Source organism: Zygotorulaspora mrakii, chromosome 3 (assembly GCF_013402915.1).
Source record: "Zygotorulaspora mrakii chromosome 3, complete sequence".
Classification (NCBI taxonomy): Eukaryota; Fungi; Ascomycota; class Saccharomycetes; order Saccharomycetales; family Saccharomycetaceae; genus Zygotorulaspora; species Zygotorulaspora mrakii.
Window position 1 is genome coordinate 1,233,694 of NC_050721.1, and position 20,856 is coordinate 1,254,549.

The following is a 20,856-nucleotide window of genomic DNA, read 5'->3' on the forward strand; positions in this document are numbered from 1 at the left end:
TCAGCCGTGATTTTGTTTTTTTCTTCGGTCCCCAAAGCGATCGTCATTTGCCTGTAATCAGAAAGGAAAGGGAAATTTAAGGCACGCTTATGTCCTTTTTGGGAATCCTCGATTTCTTCGTAATCATTTTCGACGCTTGCCTGTGACTATGCGTAGAACTAATGCTAATGCAGTTGCCTGTGTAAGTAGCATAATAGTAGACAGAATGTTTAGGTAAACCGTTGGGGAGTTCCTTCCTTGGCTTTAAAGAGCTAAGAGTCAATCAAAGGGACAATAGCACCTGATGCAGGTAGTCATATTTCTGAAATCACTGCCAGAAAAGAGGGCAATAATCGGACAACAAGAGAAAGCGTAAAACGGTTCATTTCTAGCCACAGAGCGTCTAGTAGGCCTTTCAGTTGACGAGTTATGATATGCTCTCTTGCGAAAGAGCACTTCTGACAACTAAAGAGTAGTTTTAAATGTTTTCAGATATGACTTTTTCTATACACCAAGACAATTCATGACTTTAGTTATACCATTAGACAAACTTAATGAACGGGCTGTTTCGTCTGGGAAAGCCGCCCAGGGAAATGTTACAATGGGAGTTTAGCGTCGGAAAAAAGTCGTATGTGGGCGTTATAATAGGATTGATCTTGTGAAAGCGAGTACCGCGCTAGCTAGCATTATTATCGTCATTATCTCAAACAGCAGCCGTTTTCCTGTTCAACATTCTTCAACCCATGAAAAAGGCCAATCATTCTCCTAAAATAGTCGTATCATCAATTGTGGTTACGGAGAGCCTCATCTAATTCTCTTATAAAGAATGCATCATAGAATACTTAAATAAGATATGAAAGTGAGAAAAAAATTGCTTATTACGCAAAGTAATCTCGATTTTCAGTTGTTTTAATTATGGTCTGCTTGATTATTTATGTGTCTTCTAATCAAACAAAACACAACTGCAATGAAAACGTGTTCTCACCTCTTGTTTTTCGGCGATAGCTGAGAAACTGTTATTTATGTTTAGCGACAGAAAAATGAATTATAAAAATACGGAATTGAAAAAAAACAATATGAACATAGGGACCAACGGTTGTATATTGAGAACCCTTCACTAATAGGACAAAAAATATCGAAGAGTGCCATACTTAATAAGAATGAAGGATTACCATAATATATACTGAACGGCTATTTCATTGTGAATGATTTTTTGCAGTGTGAGAGGCTTGTTACGAATTCATTTGCTCTAAAAGATAATATATAGTGTTGAGCTATTATCAACATGCTAATGAGCTTCCATGTTGGTGTGTCAACAGTTTTTGAGGTCTCTTCTGTTTCCGAACGACTTGCAGCTCGAGTTCTGAAGAATTGGAAACTTAAACCTTCAATACACACCTTCCACGTTACAATTTGTACCATTTTCATCTTTGGCTAAACAAGTTAAGCTGGATAGGAGTTATGTAGGATCATACAGTAGACTAATCGTCAACAAAACTGAGCAATAATCGTCGATGCAAACTTGAATATCTAAATGTATGTAACCTATCCTGCATAGCAGGTTGCGTTGCAAGCATTTGCCAAATTAACGAATGAAATCTTTCACAAGACGTATATCTACAAGAACTTCAAGTTTTTGGGACCTCCTGACAATGCCAAAGGCTTCATGTACACAACACGTACGCAAATTTGGATATCTTTGGAGCAGCTGGACTTTCGTCTTTCACAGTAGGAACGAAGCCTGATGTTCGTACTTTTGTACTTTTTTTTAAAGTGCGTACGTGCCTGCATCAAAAAAAAAAAGTCGCGTAAGTTGATCCTTCAGGATCCATTTCAGCTCGTTACAAAAAGCACAAATAAATCCTCAGTATCAACGAGGACGGAAATGATACACTTACTTTATGCCATCTAAAAGTTGCTATACATTTAGTTCACATAGTGCTGAAAGCTGATTTCTCAAGCAACGAGTTGCTAGGTGGTTTGCCGTACAATGTAAATAGGGCAACGCTATCAACGTTCAATTGATTTGAGCTCAATTTCGTGATTCTGGCTCTGTTACTGGATAAGCTGGATTTGGGAAAAGAGGGGACTTTCCTTCCCATTCACTTTGAAACATATCGATAAACGTTTGTCTTATGGTGTCGCATATTTTTGCCTGCTTTTTTGCCTGCATATTCAAAAGGAGGTTTTGATGAACCTATCTCATACTCTAGTAAATGATAGGCAAAGGTCTAGCAACAGCCAATTCTCCCATTAAGACACTTCGGACAATCAGAGTCACAGCTGCTGTAAATTCTACTGGAAATTAGACGGTTAGTCTAATTATGTGTCACTCGTCGACATGAGAAACAGATATATGCTCAGTATCTTGGAAATCAGTTGAAAATTGATCCTCACTTTGAATGCATGTTGAGCGATATCATTATTAGAATCAGTATCACACTGATTCAAGATTCACGTCATACTTGATAGTCATCAACGATGTGAAAGTGCGATACGTTGACAATGGATGCAGAGTACACTAACTACGCGTTCACTACTATTCAAACAGATTACGTACTAGTTGTGATTTGAACTAATTCCTTGTGGAACAAAACTAGGATCTGGTTGACTAAAGAGATGCCTTATAGTATTGGTGATGGCCCTTTTTACATGAATTCTGTAGAATATCAGCCCTCTGTCATAAAAAGTCAACCGGGAGGCCAGTGAGTTACAAGAGCGCACAAGGGAGAGAAAGAGGAAACGTTTAGAATCTTGGACAGGATGTTCTAGCTACGAATTAGTTCTATTTTGAGCTGATAAAAATATATCGAGCGCATTAACAATGCCCTCAAAATCCTTCATCACAGTAAGCGCAAAGACAAGTATCAATTCAGGCACTGTAGTATGCAACGAATACCTCGCAAGAGAATCAAGTGACTGAAATAACTGCACTATGAAGGGCTTTCGCGTGATTTTATCATAAGCATTTTCTTAGGAGGAAGGAATCCCTGAAAGACGGAAGGCTCGGGTTGAGCAATACGATTATATCCACAATAGAACAAGAGATATTATAGATGAGTGTTACATATGTTTCAGCATTCAGAGCAGTTTAGTCCCAAAGCGGCGAGATAACAATGAAAACAGAGCGTTTCGGTGCTCTACGAAGAGTTGGTGCATACAATCTAACAATTACCTGTTACTTCGGCTAAAGACCTGCCTCTCTGAGTATGCAACGAATATACAACGAGACGCCAGGTGCATTCACGTACCTAAACGAAAAGATGCCCTTAAATTTGATTTGCTCTGCGAGGTCATCGCTCCTTTCCCCAGAGCGAGGGAATTCCTAGCGGAGTGAAGCCTCCATTAAAGAAGATTCATTATGTCCATACCGGAACGAGAGATACACGAGATGCCTATCTAGATAGGTTGACCCCTCTGAGAGCAACAAAGTCGCAACAAAGTCGCAATGAAAAGCTCAACAGCTGTGTCATCCGGTGAAGAATGATTGTTGCCCCAATTCAATACACCAAATCAAGAAAGCAATTTATGTCAAAATCATGCAAGCCCGAGTACCGATTCCCCTTTCGTACATGCCGTTCGCTCGACATTTCCAACTGTCCCCGGCCTGCTTGGATTTCCTTTCAGCAGCAACAGGCTTTACGATATCCTGTATATCTGAGACTAAGCGCATACGCCGCATACGAAGAATTGCGCAACTTCCAAGTGAAACAACTTCTTATTTGACAAGAAAAGGGCCGCTATAGCTGCTTGCCAGAGATGCGATGCCCTCTCAACTCCCGCAGTCGACAGGTGCCAACGACTCAAATGCAACTACCAAATATTCCCCTCCGTTGGAATTTGGGCGACCTGTTGTCTGACGCAACTTAAGAATTTACGGGGAACACTATTCTCAAAGCGCAATCCGTGCCCTTAGAACACTTGTGAAACCTCCAGAGAGAATAACTTCAAGAGTGCGACCGCTGACCACCGACCGCCAATAGTTTCTTTTGGAAGACCGGTTTGGGCAAGATCAACTTTGACATACGATAAAAGCGGTATTTGCTCATGGAAAGCGTTGCCTGCCATGTTTGTTGTTATCATTGTTTCCGTTCAAACAACGGCAATAATGAACGATATTTTTCTCGTTCTAGAACGGTATAAAATCTTCGAGGCGACCTTTTTTTTCTTTTTTTGAACATTCCATAGAGAAAAAAGACACATTTCCAGATCGCTGCGTTAAGCGAATACATCCTCGGTTGAAGCTACAGGTTTTTAGTGGCTTTCTATAATTTACGGAGCAGCGATCAGTTTGAGAGAGAATGTCCCTTATGTATTGTTTTGTGGAGCAGAAGAACATCTCAGTGTGAAGATCATTTAGCGTGGTGGGAACGGTAATGCTGTGTTACATCATTCTTCATATCTTTTTTGGCAGTCTCTGGTTTTCGAAGTGAACCACGACTCAAGGAATGCTTCGATGGGTGAGGAGGTTTCCTTGCACTATTTTCTGTTGCTAGCGTCGCGTGTGTTGTCATCGTGCAAGCTACATTTTTGTGGTAGGCAGGAGTTACTTGAATTTTTCGTTCAGCTGAAACATGCTGTGGCGAGGAGCCCAATTGAGATTGTTGACATAATGGCCTCGTGTATGGTTTGGAAAGGACTATACGCGACATTCTTCGAAAAGCTCTGGGAAGATTTCGTGTTTCATCCTTTATTGTCACATATCGCAGAGCTCCATATAGCTCACAGTAAGGGCTTTTTACTTTGCTTTGGATACATATAAATATGAGATTGAAAGCCTAGTTATATTAGTCGTAATCTTGCCTGATACAAAAAAGACACGGCCCTACATTCGCTTAAACAACACCCATCTCAAGTCGTGGCATTGAAATGACTAGACCTGATCTTAAGCGTGCAATTGCGGGTTTGTTCCTGTCCTTAGCAAGTACAAAGGCACTTCCCGTGGAGAGCGGCTTTCGCTCTACAGAGATTGCCGAATTGAACCCGAGGGAAGGCTTTGACGTTAGTTTTTACAAGTTAGCAAATGATCAAGCTAGCGTTGCCGCTTACTGTGGTTCTGATTGTACCTCTACGGAATGTTCGTGTACCGACGGATACGAAACATTGAAAGAGAATATCTTTGGTAGATCTTCAAATGTTTCTAATGTGGATTTCAATTATTCTAGTTGCGCAACATGCGATCATTACTTACCTCCAAACTACAATTTCGATTTGGGTATTGCTATCCCTAATTTTAGTATTCTGATGACGGGTTATTTCTGTCCACCAGAAGACGGTAACTATACTTTCGAATTTAGCTCAGGGAACGACTTGGCTTACTTGAATGTTGATGCTGGTCATGCTCTTAATATTTCCACAATAAACACATCGGCTCAGGATGCCAATGATCTAATTCCTCTTGGTGAATGGGCCAACAGCACGCCTCAATCGGCTTTGGCCGCTCAGTACGGTATGTTTTCCGGTTTGTGTTATCCATTAAGTCTTTTATTTATTAAGAAGGAGGAAGGCTCTCAGTTTGAATTCAGATTTGTCGATGCAAGAGACGATGTCCATGATGATTGGTCTGGTTTTGTATTTAACGCTAATAGGGATGGCGATGAGGCCCACTCAGACTCCAGTCTCTCAAAAAGATGTTGGGAAGATGATCAAAGAACTCCAGTTAAATGTGATGTTTGTGAAAAACCATGGAAACCAACTTATACATATCACCCTTGGACACCAACATCTTGCAACAGAAAGACTCCTACTACTACTTCATGTCACGGTTGGCCAACTCCTTCTTCTTGGTCATGGCCCAGATGGCCATGCACTGAGAGTAAAACCACTTCATGGCACAAAAAGTGGCCAACTACCTCGTGTTCCGAAGATAAAACCACTTCATGGCCTAAAAAATGGCCAACGACTACATCGTTTCCAAACACTCCAACTACTTTAACAACGACGACTTCTACACCATGTACCGAAAAATGGTGTAGTCCAGCAACCTCCAGTTCTGTTACACCATGCACCGAAAAATGGTGTAGTCCAGCAACCTCCAGTTCTGCTACACCATGCACCGAAAAATGGTGTAGTCCAGCAACCTCCAGTTCTGCTACACCATGCACCGAAAAATGGTGTAGTCCAGCAACCTCCAGCTCTGCACCAGCTCCATCTAGCTCTGTTCCTGTTCCATCTAGTTCAGCACCAGTTCCATCCAGCTCTGCTCCATGTACTGGCAAAGAATGCAGCTCATCATTAGCTCCATCTAGCTCTGCCCCAGTTCCATCTAGTTCAGCTCCAGCTCCAGCTCCATCTAGTTCAGCTCCTGTTCCATCTAGTTCAGCACCAGCTCCATCTAGCTCTGCTCCATGTACTGGCAAAGAATGCAGCTCATCATTAGCTCCATCTAGCTCTGCTCCAGCTCCATCTAGTTCAGCTCCAGCTCCATCTAGTTCAGCTCCAGCACCATCTAGTTCAGCTCCAGCTCCAGCTCCATCTAGTTCAGCACCAGCTCCATCTAGCTCTGCTCCTGTTCCATCTAGTTCAGCACCAGTTCCATCCAGCTCTGCTCCATGTACTGGCAAAGAATGCAGCTCATCATTAGCTCCATCTAGCTCTGCCCCAGTTCCATCTAGTTCAGCACCAGCTCCATCTAGCTCTGCACCAGCTCCATCTAGTTCAGCACCAGTTCCATCCAGCTCTGCTCCATGTACTGGCAAAGAATGCAGCTCATCATTAGCTCCATCCAGCTCTGCTCCTGTTCCATCTAGTTCAGCTCCAGCTCCAGCTCCATCCAGCTCTGCTCCTGTTCCATCTAGCTCTGCTCCTGTTCCATCTAGCTCTGCTCCTGTTCCATCCAGCTCTGCTCCATGTACTGGCAAAGAATGCAGCTCATCATTAGCTCCATCTAGCTCTGCCCCAGTTCCATCTAGTTCAGCTCCAGCTCCAGCTCCATCTAGTTCAGCACCAGCTCCATCTAGCTCTGCTCCTGTTCCATCTAGTTCAGCTCCAGCTCCAGCTCCATCTAGTTCAGCTCCAGCTCCAGCTCCATCCAGCTCTGCTCCAGCACCATCTAGTTCAGCACCAGCTCCATCCAGCTCTGCTCCTGTTCCATCTAGTTCAGCTCCATCTAGCTCTGCTCAAGGTCCTTCAGGTTTCAGCTACAATAACATCACATCATCGACAACGTCTCCAAGTGGCTCGGGTACTGTTCCACAAAGTTCTACTTTGAGTTCTACTACAGTTCCATCAAGCCCAGTACCAGGACCTTCAAGCTCTGCTCCTGTTCCATCTAGTTCAGCACCAGTTCCATCTAGCTCTGCTCCAGCTCCATCTAGTTCAGCACCAGTTCCATCCAGCTCTGCTCCATGTACTGGCAAAGAATGCAGCTCATCATTAGCTCCATCTAGCTCTGCTCCAGCACCATCTAGTTCAGCTCCAGCTCCAGCTCCATCTAGTTCAGCACCAGCTCCATCTAGCTCTGCTCCTGTTCCATCTAGTTCAGCACCAGTTCCATCCAGCTCTGCTCCATGTACTGGCAAAGAATGCAGCTCATCATTAGCTCCATCTAGCTCTGCCCCAGTTCCATCTAGTTCAGCACCAGCTCCATCTAGCTCTGCACCAGCTCCATCTAGTTCAGCACCAGTTCCATCCAGCTCTGCTCCATGTACTGGCAAAGAATGCAGCTCATCATTAGCTCCATCTAGCTCTGCTCCAGCTCCATCTAGTTCAGCACCAGCTCCATCCAGCTCTGCTCCAGCTCCATCTAGTTCAGCACCAGTTCCATCTAGCTCAGCTCCAGCTCCATCTAGTTCAGCTCCAGCTCCAGCTCCATCCAGCTCTGCTCCTGTTCCATCTAGCTCTGCTCCTGTTCCATCCAGCTCTGCTCCATGTACTGGCAAAGAATGCAGCTCATCATTAGCTCCATCTAGCTCTGCTCCAGCTCCATCTAGTTCAGCACCAGCTCCATCCAGCTCTGCTCCAGCTCCATCTAGTTCAGCTCCAGCTCCATCTAGTTCAGCTCCAGCTCCATCCAGCTCTGCTCCTGTTCCATCTAGCTCAGCACCAGTTCCATCCAGCTCTGCTCCATGTACTGGCAAAGAATGCAGCTCATCATTAGCTCCATCCAGTTCTGCCCCAGGACCTTCAAGCTCTGCTACAGTTCCATCTGGATCTTCAAGTGTGTTCAAGACTTCAACTTTAGCTCCTGTGTCAACCGTATATCCAGTTGAGAGTGTCTCATCATCTGTTGTCACTATTACTACTGGGGGCAGTACTGTATTCGTTACGACTTGCTCTGAATGTCAGAACGCTGCGGCTTCAACGGAAACACATGCAACCTCTTCTACAGCTTTACCAGCTGGATCAGGCTCCGTTTCTACTGTAACAACAACTGTTAGTGGTGTTGTGACGGAATATACCACTACCTGTCCAGAAAGTGGTTTAACAGCTACTACTGTTTCCGAAGGTACTGATTCTGCTTCCCAGTCGTTTTCGACCACAACGGATTCTATTTTAACTTTGTCAACTGGCGTTTCTAGTGGAGTTACAGTGCCTGCATCTCAGGAAAGCACTGCACCAGCACAGGCTACCACAGCTTCAACCGTATCGGCCAAACCTTCCGAGAGCTCTCCTGTAAGTCAAGGTGCCGCTACTTCAGTAGCTCCAAGTCAAAGCGCAAATCAAGAGCAAGAGAACAATACCCAAACCACTAATTCTCATACTACATTGACATCAAGTTCAAGTTCCTATTATCCATCGAGCTCTCTTGAGGCTTACACTCCTGGACCTTCCGGATCCATATACACAGCTTCGGCCTCATCCATTTTGTTAAGCTCCTACGAAGGCGGGGCGGCTATCTCTTTCGCTAATTCAGCGTTGTACTTCATCGCCGCTTTGCCTCTAGCCTTGTTATAGTTTTGATAACATTGCCTCATCACTTGACTGATACCCAGTGCTTTCGTTCGTATATATAATTCATTATAGCTTAAGTAGTTAGACATAGAATAATAATTCTCTTTGATAATCAGTCGTGATTTCTATTCATTTTTTGACGCATATACACAAAGAGCACTTCTCTGATTGCCCGTGTAACCTTCTCGAGTTCACCCTCGGATATTACATAGGGAGGCATTATGTAACACAATTTGCTGAAAGGTCTAATGTAAACTTTTCGAGAAAGGAACTGTTTTTGAAACCATTCAACATCGATTTCTTCCTTCAATTCCACAACACCTACGGCACCACAAACCCTAACGCTATTCACGGCATATTTCATAAGATTTGTATCTGTCGTTATAGCTAGGTAAAGTCCTTCAAAAAGATGGGCCTCTATTCTCTCTACTTGATCTTTCCACTGTCCTCTCAGTAAGATTTCCAACGATTTATTCGCTACGCTGCACGCTAAGGGGTTTCCCATAAAAGTTGGTCCGTGCATGAACGAGCCTCGAGTGGCGCTTTTTGGAGAAGATATACCATTGCAAATCTCAAGAGTTGTTACTACAGCGCTCAGAGTCATGTATCCTCCCGTCAAAGCTTTACCTAAACACAGAATATCAGGAAAAACGTCCACTTGCTCTTTTGGAGGTATTTGTAGAAGATTCTGATAGTTACCGCAGTGCTTGAAAGCAAACATTGCGCCTGTACGACCAAAGCCTGTGGCAATCTCGTCCATGATCAAAGGAATTTTATAAAAATTGCAGACTTTTCTCACTTCGATAAGAAACTGAGGATGATAAAACCGCATTCCACCGGCACCTTGCAACAATGGCTCCAAAATCACAGCACACAATTGATCATGTTTTTCCTCAACTGTTTTTAAAAACTCCTCAAAATCCTCTTGGTGCCATTTTGTCGCTTCAGAAAAAACCTCTGGGTGCATTAAGCAGATACGTGAAGTTGGAAGGGTTGTCAGCATAGTTGGTGCATTTACGAAAATATTTTCCGCCAAATAGCCCTTATAAAGTGTATGCATCGAATTGACAGGATCACAAACGCTCATGGCACCAAAAGTATCTCCATGGTACCCATTTTTTATCGTGATAAATTTATTCTTACGAGAACTGCCATTAGAAACGGTAAACTCATACTGAAGAGCCATCTTCATAGCCACTTCAACAGCAACCGATCCACTATCTGCAAAAAAAACTTTCTGAAGCTGAGGTTGATCAAGAATACGAAGAATATTTTGTCCCAAGCAAATAGCCGGTTTATGGGTCAATCCCCCGAACATGACATGGGACATCTTTAGGGTCTGATCTATAATGGCTGCATTCAGCTCTTCATTATTGTATCCATGAATCATACACCACCAGGAAGACATAGCCTCTATAAGGTCATACTTTTCTTCAGAGTCCGTATCAAGCGTAATGACACATCCATTTGCTGAAGCCACCGGGTATACAGGTAGCGGATTGCACATCGAAGTATAGGGATGCCATAAATGCTCCTTGTCAAATTTTAATAGGTCTGCGACTTCTGCAGTATACTTAAGGTTTGCCATAGCAGAACTTGCAGAGTTAAGTCATTGCAATTTTCATTGAATTGATTCTCAGATGTTCCCTTTTTATAGTCAAAAAATTATTTTTCCTGTGCTACAAACTACCAAGTTCAATTGAGTCGCGTATTGATGACTCGCCTTGATGACTCGCATGTTAAGATCAAAATACCCTAAAGAGCGATTAACTTGCATCTGAAAAGTCTTATAAAGAGAGCATCTTTTGCCTCGCAGAAGGGCCAAATATTGTAGAGATCCAACAGATCGCAACAAGATGAGCGCACCAGTATTTTTTGTGACGGGCACCGACACAGACGCCGGAAAGACATTCGTGTCAGCACTGTTAACCATGAGATGGAGAGCTCAATACTGGAAGCCCATCCAAACAGGTATCGAGGATGACTGCGGTGATACTGCCACCGTAAAAAAAATGTGTGAAACGCACGGTTATTCTAGTGAATATGCTGCACCAAAGTTTGAGTTGATGAAACCTCTGTGTCCTTTAGAAGCGATGGAATATGAACCTCATATTGATGTCAAACTCTCTGATTTTGAAGTTCCAGATCTCTATAATCCAGAAAGACCCTTGATTGTGGAAGGCGCTGGCGGAGTTTGTGTGCCAATTACAAAGAAGCTCGAAACAACTGTTGATCTTATGAAGTTTTTCATCAACTCCACCAAGCGAACGTTCAAAATTGTTTTGGTTGCAAGAAGCGGACTAGGAACGCTCAATCATACTTTGATGACTATAGAGCATTTAAAACTAGTCGGGTTACAAAACTTTGTTCTTGGATGTGTCTTGAGTGGAAAAAAAAACGAGGGAAACTCTCGAATTTTGAGAAGGTTTGGTGTTAAAATATTGGCAGAGATCGACCATTGCGAAACCAAAAACGATGTACAACGTGCTTTAGCGCAGATTCCTAATCTAGAAGCTCTTTTCTAGATGTATTTCCTTCACGCTTTTTAGTCGTAAGTAGTCATGTATAGTCATCGGAAGTTGACTCAACTTAATGGCCCTTAATGCAAGGAAAAATTCATGAAGTGCAGATGCAAAAAATTTTCAATAGAAAAGAACTAATGCGACTCTCAATGACCACAATGAGGTATAAATTAGACGTCAAACTTTTAATTCATACTGATAATTTTCCGCAATGTGACTAAAATACCATAAGTATTATATTGCTATGTCAGTAGATAAGAATACACCTTCGATCAAAAGCATATCGATAACAGCAACAAACGAAAAAGCTGATAAACCGGCGCTATTGAAAAATTTCAAATGGTTGTCACTGTTCGGCATTGCTTTTTCGTTAACAAATTCATGGCTGGGAGTTTCCTCTTCACTTGTTGTGGGACTATCCAGCGGAGGTCCAGTTTTGATTGTGTACGGATTAATAGTTGCCGTTTTCTTCGCATTTATGTGCGGATACTCATTGTCTGAGTTTGCATCTGTACTACCCAGCAGCAGTGGAAGTAGTTTTTGGGTTCTTAAACTTATGGAAGATGCTGATGAGAATGAAACAGAAGGGTCTCAGGATCAAATATATAGCGATGACAAGGACCAAGTGCTTAAGCTGTATAATGAGAACACTGTACAAAGCGTGTCTTCAGTCTCTCAAGCTAGAGTCTCTCTCACTGTGGGTCTTATTAATTATTTCGGATCAATTTTCACAACATCCAGTATTTGTTCATCTCTCGGATACAGTGTCCTAGGAGCGTACTCCCTATACCATGTCGATTATGAACCTAAAAACTGGCACGTCTTCGTCATTTACGAAGTCTTCAACATCATTATGTGTGTTATGAATTCTTGGGGAAAAATACTACCATTTATTTCTCAAGCAGGACTGTACTGTTCATTATTGACATACTGCCTCACATTTATTATAACATTGGCTTGTCGTTCTTCTCAAAGTCAGCCATGGCCTGCGGCGGAATCCATTTTCAAAGATTTTAATAATACAACAGGGTGGAGTTCAAGTGGGATTTCTTTTATCGTTGGGCTTGTTAATCCGTTATGGGCTTTTGCTGGTATTGACTCTGCAACACATATGGTTGATGAGGTCGGTCACGTTGCAGCGCTCTCTCTAGTTCCTAAAGCGATAATGGCAACGATTTTTGTTGGCTTCATCACAAGTTTCAGTTATGCAATTGCGATGTTCTTCTGCATCACAGATTCAGATAGAGTGGTGGGCTCAATTCTTCCAATCATAGAAATATATTATCAGGCCACCGAGAATAGAGCACTGGCAGTCTTTTTACAAAGTTGCTGTATCTTAACGGGTACATTATGTGGGGTTGCCAGTGGCACTTGGCAATCAAGAATTTTGTGGAGTATTGGCCGGGATTATAGTGTAATCATAGAAAAATTTTCCGATAAAGAAGAGCCATCTTTGGTGCAACGCTTATTCAATTTATTTGCTTTCATTCACCCTTGCTTGAGGGTTCCTATTTGGTCTATGCTGATATCTCATTTCTTTGTTGCTGCTATAGGATGTGTCATAATAGGATCAACAACTGCCTTTAATGCTATAATTTCTGCTTGCATTTGCCTCTTGCTATTATCCTATGCTATTCCAACGCTTATTTTGCTAATCAAAGGGAAAAGACGCTTTTACCAGAAAGTATCAAACCAGCTTGATCTACCATTCACCAGGAGACTGCGCTGTAGCATCCTAAGCTACATACCGAATCTATTGACCATCTGTTGGACAATATTTAGTTTCATCTTTTTCTCTTTTCCCTATGAACTTCCAGTCTCCTCCAGTAACATGAACTATGTTTCGGCTGCATATGGAGGAGTTGCACTGGTGGTCTGCAGTGTTGTGATATGGGCATTTTGAATTGAATGTTACGAACTTGATAGTATGATTGCCTTAAGGGAACTCATCTTCCGAAATTTTTCGGGACCCACAAGTAGATTAGCAACCGTAAAGTATGTATGAGACTTGCGCGATATAAGATTGACACCCGATCTTGACAGTTAATTGTATTCATTGTATTTATCCCTCCACCATCTTGTTTGCCATGTCTTAGGCCTCTTTTTCCTTTCATCACCTTGCTGTCTAGTCCCCCCACCGCTGCGAGATATCTGTCAAATACATAACAGATATGACATGAATAATCAGGATGGAGATTGATATAAGAATGGTAAACTTCAGTTGTGCTGAGCTCTACACAATGCGGTATGTTTCTAACAGGCAAAATTTTGACAATTTGCAATAGCTGGTATGGTTGCTGTGAAGGTTTCTTGGGAATCAGTAGAAGGTAAGGAGCATCCTGTTTTGTCTCCGGCCTTCGTAAGTAACGGTCATGTTTTCACTTCAGGAATCATTGGAAGTAATTATGCGACAGGGATAACCTCAGAAAACATTGAAGATCAGACTCATCTAGCCATACAGAACCTTGAGAGAGTCCTGAAAGCAGCAGGTTCCTCGCTGGGCAAAGTTTTCAAGGTCACAATGTTCATTTCTCACGCTGAGTACTCCCAGACAGTCAACAAAATTTATGGCCAATATTTCCCACAGAAACCAGCACGTAGTTGTGTTGTTGTCGCATTCATGGATGCGGCCATCAAGTACGAGCTGGAGGCCGTGGCAACTCTGGACTAGCGTATACTCGCATATACCTACACATATACACATACCTATATACTAGGACAGTATAATTACGTGACAGATGCCAGTGTATCTGTTAAAGGCGAAAAGCATCCGCGTAAGGCAGTCTTCGATGATGTTGCATGTAATATTTTTCTTGCAAATAGGTAAAAAACGTAACACTTATGAAGTAACCCATATGCACCACGACTTGCTACCATGACATACCACCCCCAATCCTGGGGTCTTTTATCAGCGCATTACTCATTCGAGTCAGAAAAGAGAGACATGTCACAACTGATAATTTTCCTATATGGATTTGATCTATAAACAACATTGCTATATATAAGATTTCCATATCGCTAATCAGTACAACTGCTTAATACATCCATCTGTAATTAGGGTTATCCGGCCCTTCGGCAAGTTCAGATGTTGGCACATCATTGTACGTTAGAGTTACACCTTGTATTTTATTCCTGCGACGGTTGTCGAAAAACATAAAGGTGAATATACCAATGATAATAAGAATAGCAGCACCACCGAAACCAGCAGTAATACCTAATGCGGGCACGTATTTTGGTGCATCTTTTGCTCTAAAAATATTCGTGGAAATGAGACCCGCTGCATTAGCCAAAGGAACTCCAATTGCTGAGATGACGACACGACGATTCTCGTTTGGTATGTTGTTGTTATACCATGTTGATGTGAGAACTGATGATACAGAGGAGCCCGTAGTCATCAAGAAACAGCTAAAATATGCTACTCCAAGATGACTCTCAGTATCAATACAACCAAAAACAACGAAACCTATTAGAGTAATTGAAACTCCAATAATGATGAAGCCTGATCTAACACGGGCGTAATCTGAGCCGAAGGAAAGAACTATCAGGGCAACAGCACCCCAAACATTTGGTGCAACAGTATATAAGTTAGTCTGAACGGTGCCCCTTCCCAAAGACTGAATAATCTGAGGAAACCAATTATTGATGGAGCCTAATGGAACACCGATACATATTTCTTGAAGCATCCACGCAACAGCAACTGGATGTTTAAAAACTTGCATGGCATCTTTGAAAGAGACCTTCTCAGAAGACTTAGCAGAAGAATCAATCTCAACTCGCCATCTGGCACACTCTTTTTCTTGATCATTCAGGAAGCGTGAGGTTCCTGGACTTCTTGGTAGATAGTAGAATGAAAACAGGGCAGTGATAACTGTTGCGGCACCTTCGATCAAAAACAAAATTTGCCAGCCCTTTAACCTGCTGTTCTCTATTTGAAACACACCAAATGACAACAAACCTGAGAAAGCATTTGCAATGTTCGCAGCCGCGTAAAAAATGGATAACCTTCTAGCAAGCTCATGGCGACGGTAAAAGGTACTCAAATAGTAAATTATACCCGGAAAAAAGGCTGATTCACACATTCCTAAGAACCATCTGGCTGCCATCAGAGAACCGTAGTTAAAAGCGGTAGCAGATAAAAGAGAGATGGACCCAAACGTAAACATCAGGAGGGGGATAACATTGGCTGCATTGTAGCGCTTGATCGCTAGCGACAATGGAAGAGCAAATACCACGAATGGGATATAAAAGATGGACAACATGTTATTCCATTCTTGACCCGCAATACCCAAATCATCGTCTATACCAGCCGTTCTGGCGTTTGATACATTTCCTCTATCAAGTGCGCAAAACAGATACATAACCGCAATTACAGGAAGAATTCTAATATCGAACTTCCAGCAGATAGCGCTTTCAACTTCTTTGTCGAAAGGCAGGCTTTCAACCGTGCCATACACTTCTTTGTCCACAGTACTGTTCTTCTCGGAGAGGCTTCCCTTTCGACCTAGGGAGGCCACTTCAATATCTTCTGTGACTTTATCAAACATTGCCAGGCTTTCTTGATTACCTTGAACTTCACCGTTGCTTTCCTCGGAAGGGAAGTGTATACAAACCCAGTGATGAGTACTTCTTAATGTTGAAAATGTGGTCAATTTATATCTTTATATGACTGATAGAAATCATTGTTAGGTAGTGTGTGCTTACAAAAATATTGTCAATCGTTAGATCTATCAAGATCTGCAATATCATTTTTCGCCGTACCTATCTAACAATTTCATATTGATCCCCCCACCAGAGTAAGAAGTCCTAGAGCAGAATCGAAAGTTAACTTATCAACAAGATAAACGCAAGCAGAAAAATCCTTTCATAAGCACATGTCCGAGGTTACTGTATATACTCGCAAATAGTATCAGTGAGTAATCTCTTCATTTTAGTGTCGCGACCGTAGATATAGAGATACTAGCCAGGTTGTCTAGCCCTCCAAGGTTTCTCTAATGTGACTAGTGCAGATAGTAAAAGTGCTTCAATCTTCAGAATGTCTTGTCCAGTCATAGAATCATGTATTGACAAGGGTATGCTCACCTTGTGGCGGAATTTTCTGGGTTGTATTCTGTGGATCATGTCGTACTTCTTGGCAAGGAAAGCTCTTGTCGCAATGAAAAGTGAAAAACAGAGATAAGTGGATAACAGATTAACTTGTTTTTACTAGGCCCAGTGTTATGAGTACGAGTGAGAAGAAAAGGAAAAGGGGGGCAGGTCCCTTTATTTGTCAACATCCTGAATGTCGAAAGGTATTTTCCAGATCTGATCATTTGGCTCGTCATCGGGCCAATCATACCTCAAACCGGTTTGAATGCGAGTGGCCTGGATGTGGGAGGCTGTTCACCAGGCTGGACGTTAAAAAAAAACACGAAAGGAGGCATACCACAGGAGGGCCACTTGTCCAGGATGAGCGGCTGCACTCGTCCTTTGTCATTGCGGGAAAGACCACCACCACCTCTGAGACAGAGAAGAGGGAGGAAATTGCAGGTAAACCGGATAACAAGGAGAGGCAAAAGACAGACGGAAACTTGGAAGTAGACGACAACATACATTTCACCCAGATAGGCTTCCCGTCAGCGGAGCAAGAGTCTTCGCCACAGGCGGCAGCTGCTGGAACAACCGATTATGCCCAATTGCAGTTGCATAGCGATGGTTCCATATCTCCTGAGATGAAGTATTCCAACCCAGAGCCTCTACTCCCAGCCCCTTCGATACAGTGGCTGCTGAATGATTCTATGAATGTATCACCCTCGAATGGAAGATCTTCGACTCAACCTGAAAATGGCGCATTTTATTCACAGCATGAGGATCCACTGGGTCCATCGACCCTTGCCATGCTCCAAGAGATATTTGCTTTGTCCCCAGAGTTTCCGCATGCTGATTCTCAAACTGAAATTGATAGAGATACGCTATTTAAGATGATAAATTACATACCACAATTGCAGAATCATCCCGATTTTGTTATTCCAAAAATCAAATGGTTTCTAGAAACTTACTGGCTTCTATATCATTGCCAGTACCCAATTTTACATAGACCTTCGTTCTCAACGTTCGATACGCAGCCACTTTTACTTTTAAGCATGATAATGATGGGTGCTTCTTTTTCAAAGAAGACGACCCCTCCAGAACACGTTGATCTTGTGGACACTGGTGGGCTAGCCGATATAATAGCTGAACCACTAAGGTGGATGCTTTTTGCAAGTGAGCAAGCAAAACCACCCTGCAAAGCGTGGGTCATTCAAAGCCTAATACACCTGGAGACATACGAAATTACAAGTACCTCCAGAGCATTGCATGAACGGGCATGTATTTATAATGGGACAAAGGTACAACTATTAAGAAGAAGTCCAATTCTGGGAGGCGATCCCTTAAAGGAAATTAGGTCTGATGTCACGCAGTCGAATAGTTTGTGGAATACATGGATCGAAAGTGAATCAATGAAGAGAGTTGCCTTAATGTCATTTTATATAGACACCATTCATGCGGTGGTCTTTGGACACCCAGTGACTCTATTCGCCAATCAAATAAAGCTGTCACTTCCATGTCCCGATGATCTTTGGGAATACAACAACGTGGATAGGCATAAGGCACCTCTATCTGTTGCGCAAACTCCGCTGTTTTGCGATGCACTGAATAAGCTCCTTCAAAAGGAGGATATGAATGTGGGGCCATTCAGCAGGCAAATTTTACTGGCGGGACTAATAAATTTATTACTTCAAATAGAGCAGAACATATCTCAGTGGTCTAATTTTGGATGGAAGTCTATTCACGAAAATTGGAGGGATACCATATCATGCGCAATCGAACACTGGAAAACCCAGCTACCTTTCTCGAATTGTTGCCTCACATCTTCGAGCATCTACCATTGCGAACCTGCTTCCCCTCTCCATCCTTCTCTTCCACCTTTTTTGAGGGCAGAAGATACCAGGTGTAGTTTCCCCGTTTATCATGCTGCACAAATATATATGAGAATAACACATTACGATTATATTGTTTACGCCGGAGCACCCAGGAGGATGAATGTGCCAATTTTGAAGGAAGATTATGAAGTTGCTGTTGAGCGGATCGGCAAATGGGTAAAATCTCCTTATGGGCCTCTATGTGTTATTAACTCCCTCATATTATTGTGTGAAATGCTTTTGCCTCCGGAGGATTCAATGGAAGATGTAAATTTTTTTTATGAACCAGATAAGGATCCATATTTATACAGGCCAAATATCGTCATTTCAGCAATCCTCTCTCTATGGGCATACACCTACTACTGTTTTGGGCCAGAATCCTCTTTCAAATCTTCCAAGTCTGATTTTCATATAAGTGAAGAGTACTCGCCCGCTGTGGAAGATGGTTCAACATACCTAAGAAGAATTAGAAGTCAATTTGCTGCTTTAACAGGGCGGTCATTCGCAACTCTCAATAATATAGGTCCCGAATCAAACTCGAAAACAGTAAAGGAATATTACCGCGTCTTTCTGAAGATTACCAATATTAAACATCTCGTTGGATTGCTGACGCTATTAAGAAATGGTTATGCTAAGTGCAAATGGGAAGTCGGTAGAGAATATGCAAAACTCTTGGATAATTGTATCCAACGCAGTTTGGGAAGCGAAAATATTTTCTGTAAAGACATGTATGACATAAGTTAATGTAAATTCAAACGCGGTTTCTAATTAGCAATAATAAATATTATAGGTATTGAATTTTCAACATAAACTGCTATCTTCCTGGAGGTGTATTTTTAGGTTTCAAGTGTCCGATTTGCATATGTTTCTGCCTATGCAAATAAAAAATTATATCTAAAGTAGTCTTTTATGTACAATTATGATTTTTTAGAAAGAACGAAACCTGTCTTCATATTTGGCTGATATCGTAGGAATTAAGGGGAGTTTTAATTACCATCCTGTGAATGGCACCCATATATCAACTACGACATCACTATTTTCAATAATAAAGTACCATGGGTATGCTGAGGCAGTGATACAGCTGTGTTGAGGGACAATTTGGACTTGAGTACCTAACGGAATCATTTTAGTATCCTTACCTTCCTCCAGAGGCGTCAAAATACCATGCTCTTGGCTCAATCTGCCAACAATCCAGTTCCCATAACCTTCTGGGGAAGTGATTGCCCCATGACCAGATTGAGGTCCAAACTCCCTTGCCAAGGCAATAACACCAGCGTTCACAAGCTGTTCACCAGGACTTAGGTTTCCTCTCCCGGGATAAGCTGAGAGCACCTCTGCCAACACCCTACAGGATACCTGATCTAGACTAATACAATGGGTGCTCATTTGTTGCAGATCACAGAATGGATAGTTACCAGCATGCAGTTCTAATTGACCGTACAGTTGCCCGACAGAGGATACTTCTAATTCGCCTGAAGCATGTGCAGTAGGAGTGGCTCCAACAGACAATTGAAGTTTCAAAGAGGGGTCAATCTCCATGGCCTTTTTGCAAGCGGCATTCCCACTACTTATTTCCTGCACTAGGAAAGACTTCGCCTCTGCTCCTGTCTGCGCAGCATACGAATGACCAGCATGACAGTAAAATCCATACAACGAGACATACTCTCGAACAGGCGTTAGTAATAACTCGTGCAAGGTCTCATCAAGAGCAGTATTTTCCTCAAATCCAGCCCGATTGGTTCCCATATTCATTTTTATGAAAATCGACCATTTTTGGCCACCATTGTTTTTGCTGAAGTCAGCAAGAACATCCAACTGCTCTTTGTTATCAAGCATCAAGCGCAAATGTGGCACCTGACGGTTTAGCTCCGCAAGTTCCGCAAGTCTGCTCTTAACTACAGGCAAACTAAATAAAACATCGTCTATCTTGTCTTGCTGCATTAGTGGCACTAAGCCCCAGGCCTCAGCAAGGGTTGATACCACAATTTTCTTTGTTTTCGAGTCTCCTGAGCCCAACTGAAGAATTGTTCCTTCCTCAGTCTTGTGCGTTTTGACATGCGCACGAAAGTCCGCCTTCAAACGCTTAGCATTCAAAAGCATTTTTTCACAATTCTGCTGGAAGGTTGCCCTATCCACCACAAACGATGGTGTTGGCAGTTCCGACAACTTCTTACCCTTGTATTCCTCGAGTAATTTTGCTTTATTTGCGTGGGGGTTGAACTTAGAAGGAAACGACATTCTGCGTCTTCAAATGTTTTAAAGTGTTTAATCGATTCGTCCTTCTTGTTGAAGTCACCAGTTGAAACAAGGTTATCAAATTTTATATACAAAGTCATTAGTAGTTTTGTTCTGAATTTTCAGCGACTTTATAGTCCCCCCACCAAAAGGTCTCGAGACATCAGCACAATATGATGATAAGATAACGCGTTATCGCGAAGTGGAGGAGATAATAAGCGCTCGACCCAAAAAATATACTGCAAGAGTTTTCGAATTTTTCATTTTAATTACAAATGTTGAAGTATTAA

General features: G+C 42.3%; 8 protein-coding genes across 8 annotated transcripts; 5 read left to right on the forward strand and 3 right to left on the reverse strand.

Moving 5' to 3' along the window:
- Positions 1–4,848: 4,848 nt before the first annotated feature.
- HG535_0C06280 (uncharacterized protein) lies at positions 4,849–8,874 on the forward strand (the record flags this gene model as incomplete). The annotated part of the gene is made up of 1 exon (XM_037288106.1): positions 4,849–8,874. The coding sequence occupies one exon, from the start codon at positions 4,849–4,851 to the stop codon at positions 8,872–8,874; it is 4,026 nt and encodes a 1,341-aa protein (XP_037144001.1).
- Positions 8,875–8,983: 109 nt separating this feature from the next.
- On the reverse strand, positions 8,984–10,459 carry HG535_0C06290 (aspartate aminotransferase family protein; the record flags this gene model as incomplete). Its single annotated transcript, XM_037288107.1, has 1 exon — positions 8,984–10,459. The coding sequence occupies one exon, from the start codon at positions 10,457–10,459 to the stop codon at positions 8,984–8,986; it is 1,476 nt and encodes a 491-aa protein (XP_037144002.1).
- A 268-nt stretch (positions 10,460–10,727) lies between these two features.
- Positions 10,728–11,396, forward strand: BIO4 (dethiobiotin synthase; the record flags this gene model as incomplete). Its single annotated transcript, XM_037288108.1, has 1 exon — positions 10,728–11,396. The coding sequence occupies one exon, from the start codon at positions 10,728–10,730 to the stop codon at positions 11,394–11,396; it is 669 nt and encodes a 222-aa protein (XP_037144003.1).
- Positions 11,397–11,637: 241 nt separating this feature from the next.
- BIO5 (Bio5p) lies at positions 11,638–13,296 on the forward strand (the record flags this gene model as incomplete). The annotated part of the gene is made up of 1 exon (XM_037288109.1): positions 11,638–13,296. The coding sequence occupies one exon, from the start codon at positions 11,638–11,640 to the stop codon at positions 13,294–13,296; it is 1,659 nt and encodes a 552-aa protein (XP_037144004.1).
- Positions 13,297–13,683: 387 nt separating this feature from the next.
- Positions 13,684–14,064, forward strand: HG535_0C06320 (RidA family protein; the record flags this gene model as incomplete). Its single annotated transcript, XM_037288110.1, has 1 exon — positions 13,684–14,064. The coding sequence occupies one exon, from the start codon at positions 13,684–13,686 to the stop codon at positions 14,062–14,064; it is 381 nt and encodes a 126-aa protein (XP_037144005.1).
- A 364-nt stretch (positions 14,065–14,428) lies between these two features.
- On the reverse strand, positions 14,429–15,937 carry HG535_0C06330 (uncharacterized protein; the record flags this gene model as incomplete). The annotated part of the gene is made up of 1 exon (XM_037288111.1): positions 14,429–15,937. One exon carries the CDS (start codon positions 15,935–15,937, stop codon positions 14,429–14,431), a length of 1,509 nt encoding a protein of 502 aa, XP_037144006.1.
- Positions 15,938–16,609: 672 nt separating this feature from the next.
- Positions 16,610–19,075, forward strand: HG535_0C06340 (uncharacterized protein; the record flags this gene model as incomplete). The annotated part of the gene is made up of 1 exon (XM_037288112.1): positions 16,610–19,075. One exon carries the CDS (start codon positions 16,610–16,612, stop codon positions 19,073–19,075), a length of 2,466 nt encoding a protein of 821 aa, XP_037144007.1.
- A 246-nt stretch (positions 19,076–19,321) lies between these two features.
- DSD1 (D-serine ammonia-lyase DSD1) lies at positions 19,322–20,569 on the reverse strand (the record flags this gene model as incomplete). The annotated part of the gene is made up of 1 exon (XM_037288113.1): positions 19,322–20,569. The coding sequence occupies one exon, from the start codon at positions 20,567–20,569 to the stop codon at positions 19,322–19,324; it is 1,248 nt and encodes a 415-aa protein (XP_037144008.1).
- Positions 20,570–20,856: the final 287 nt, after the last annotated feature.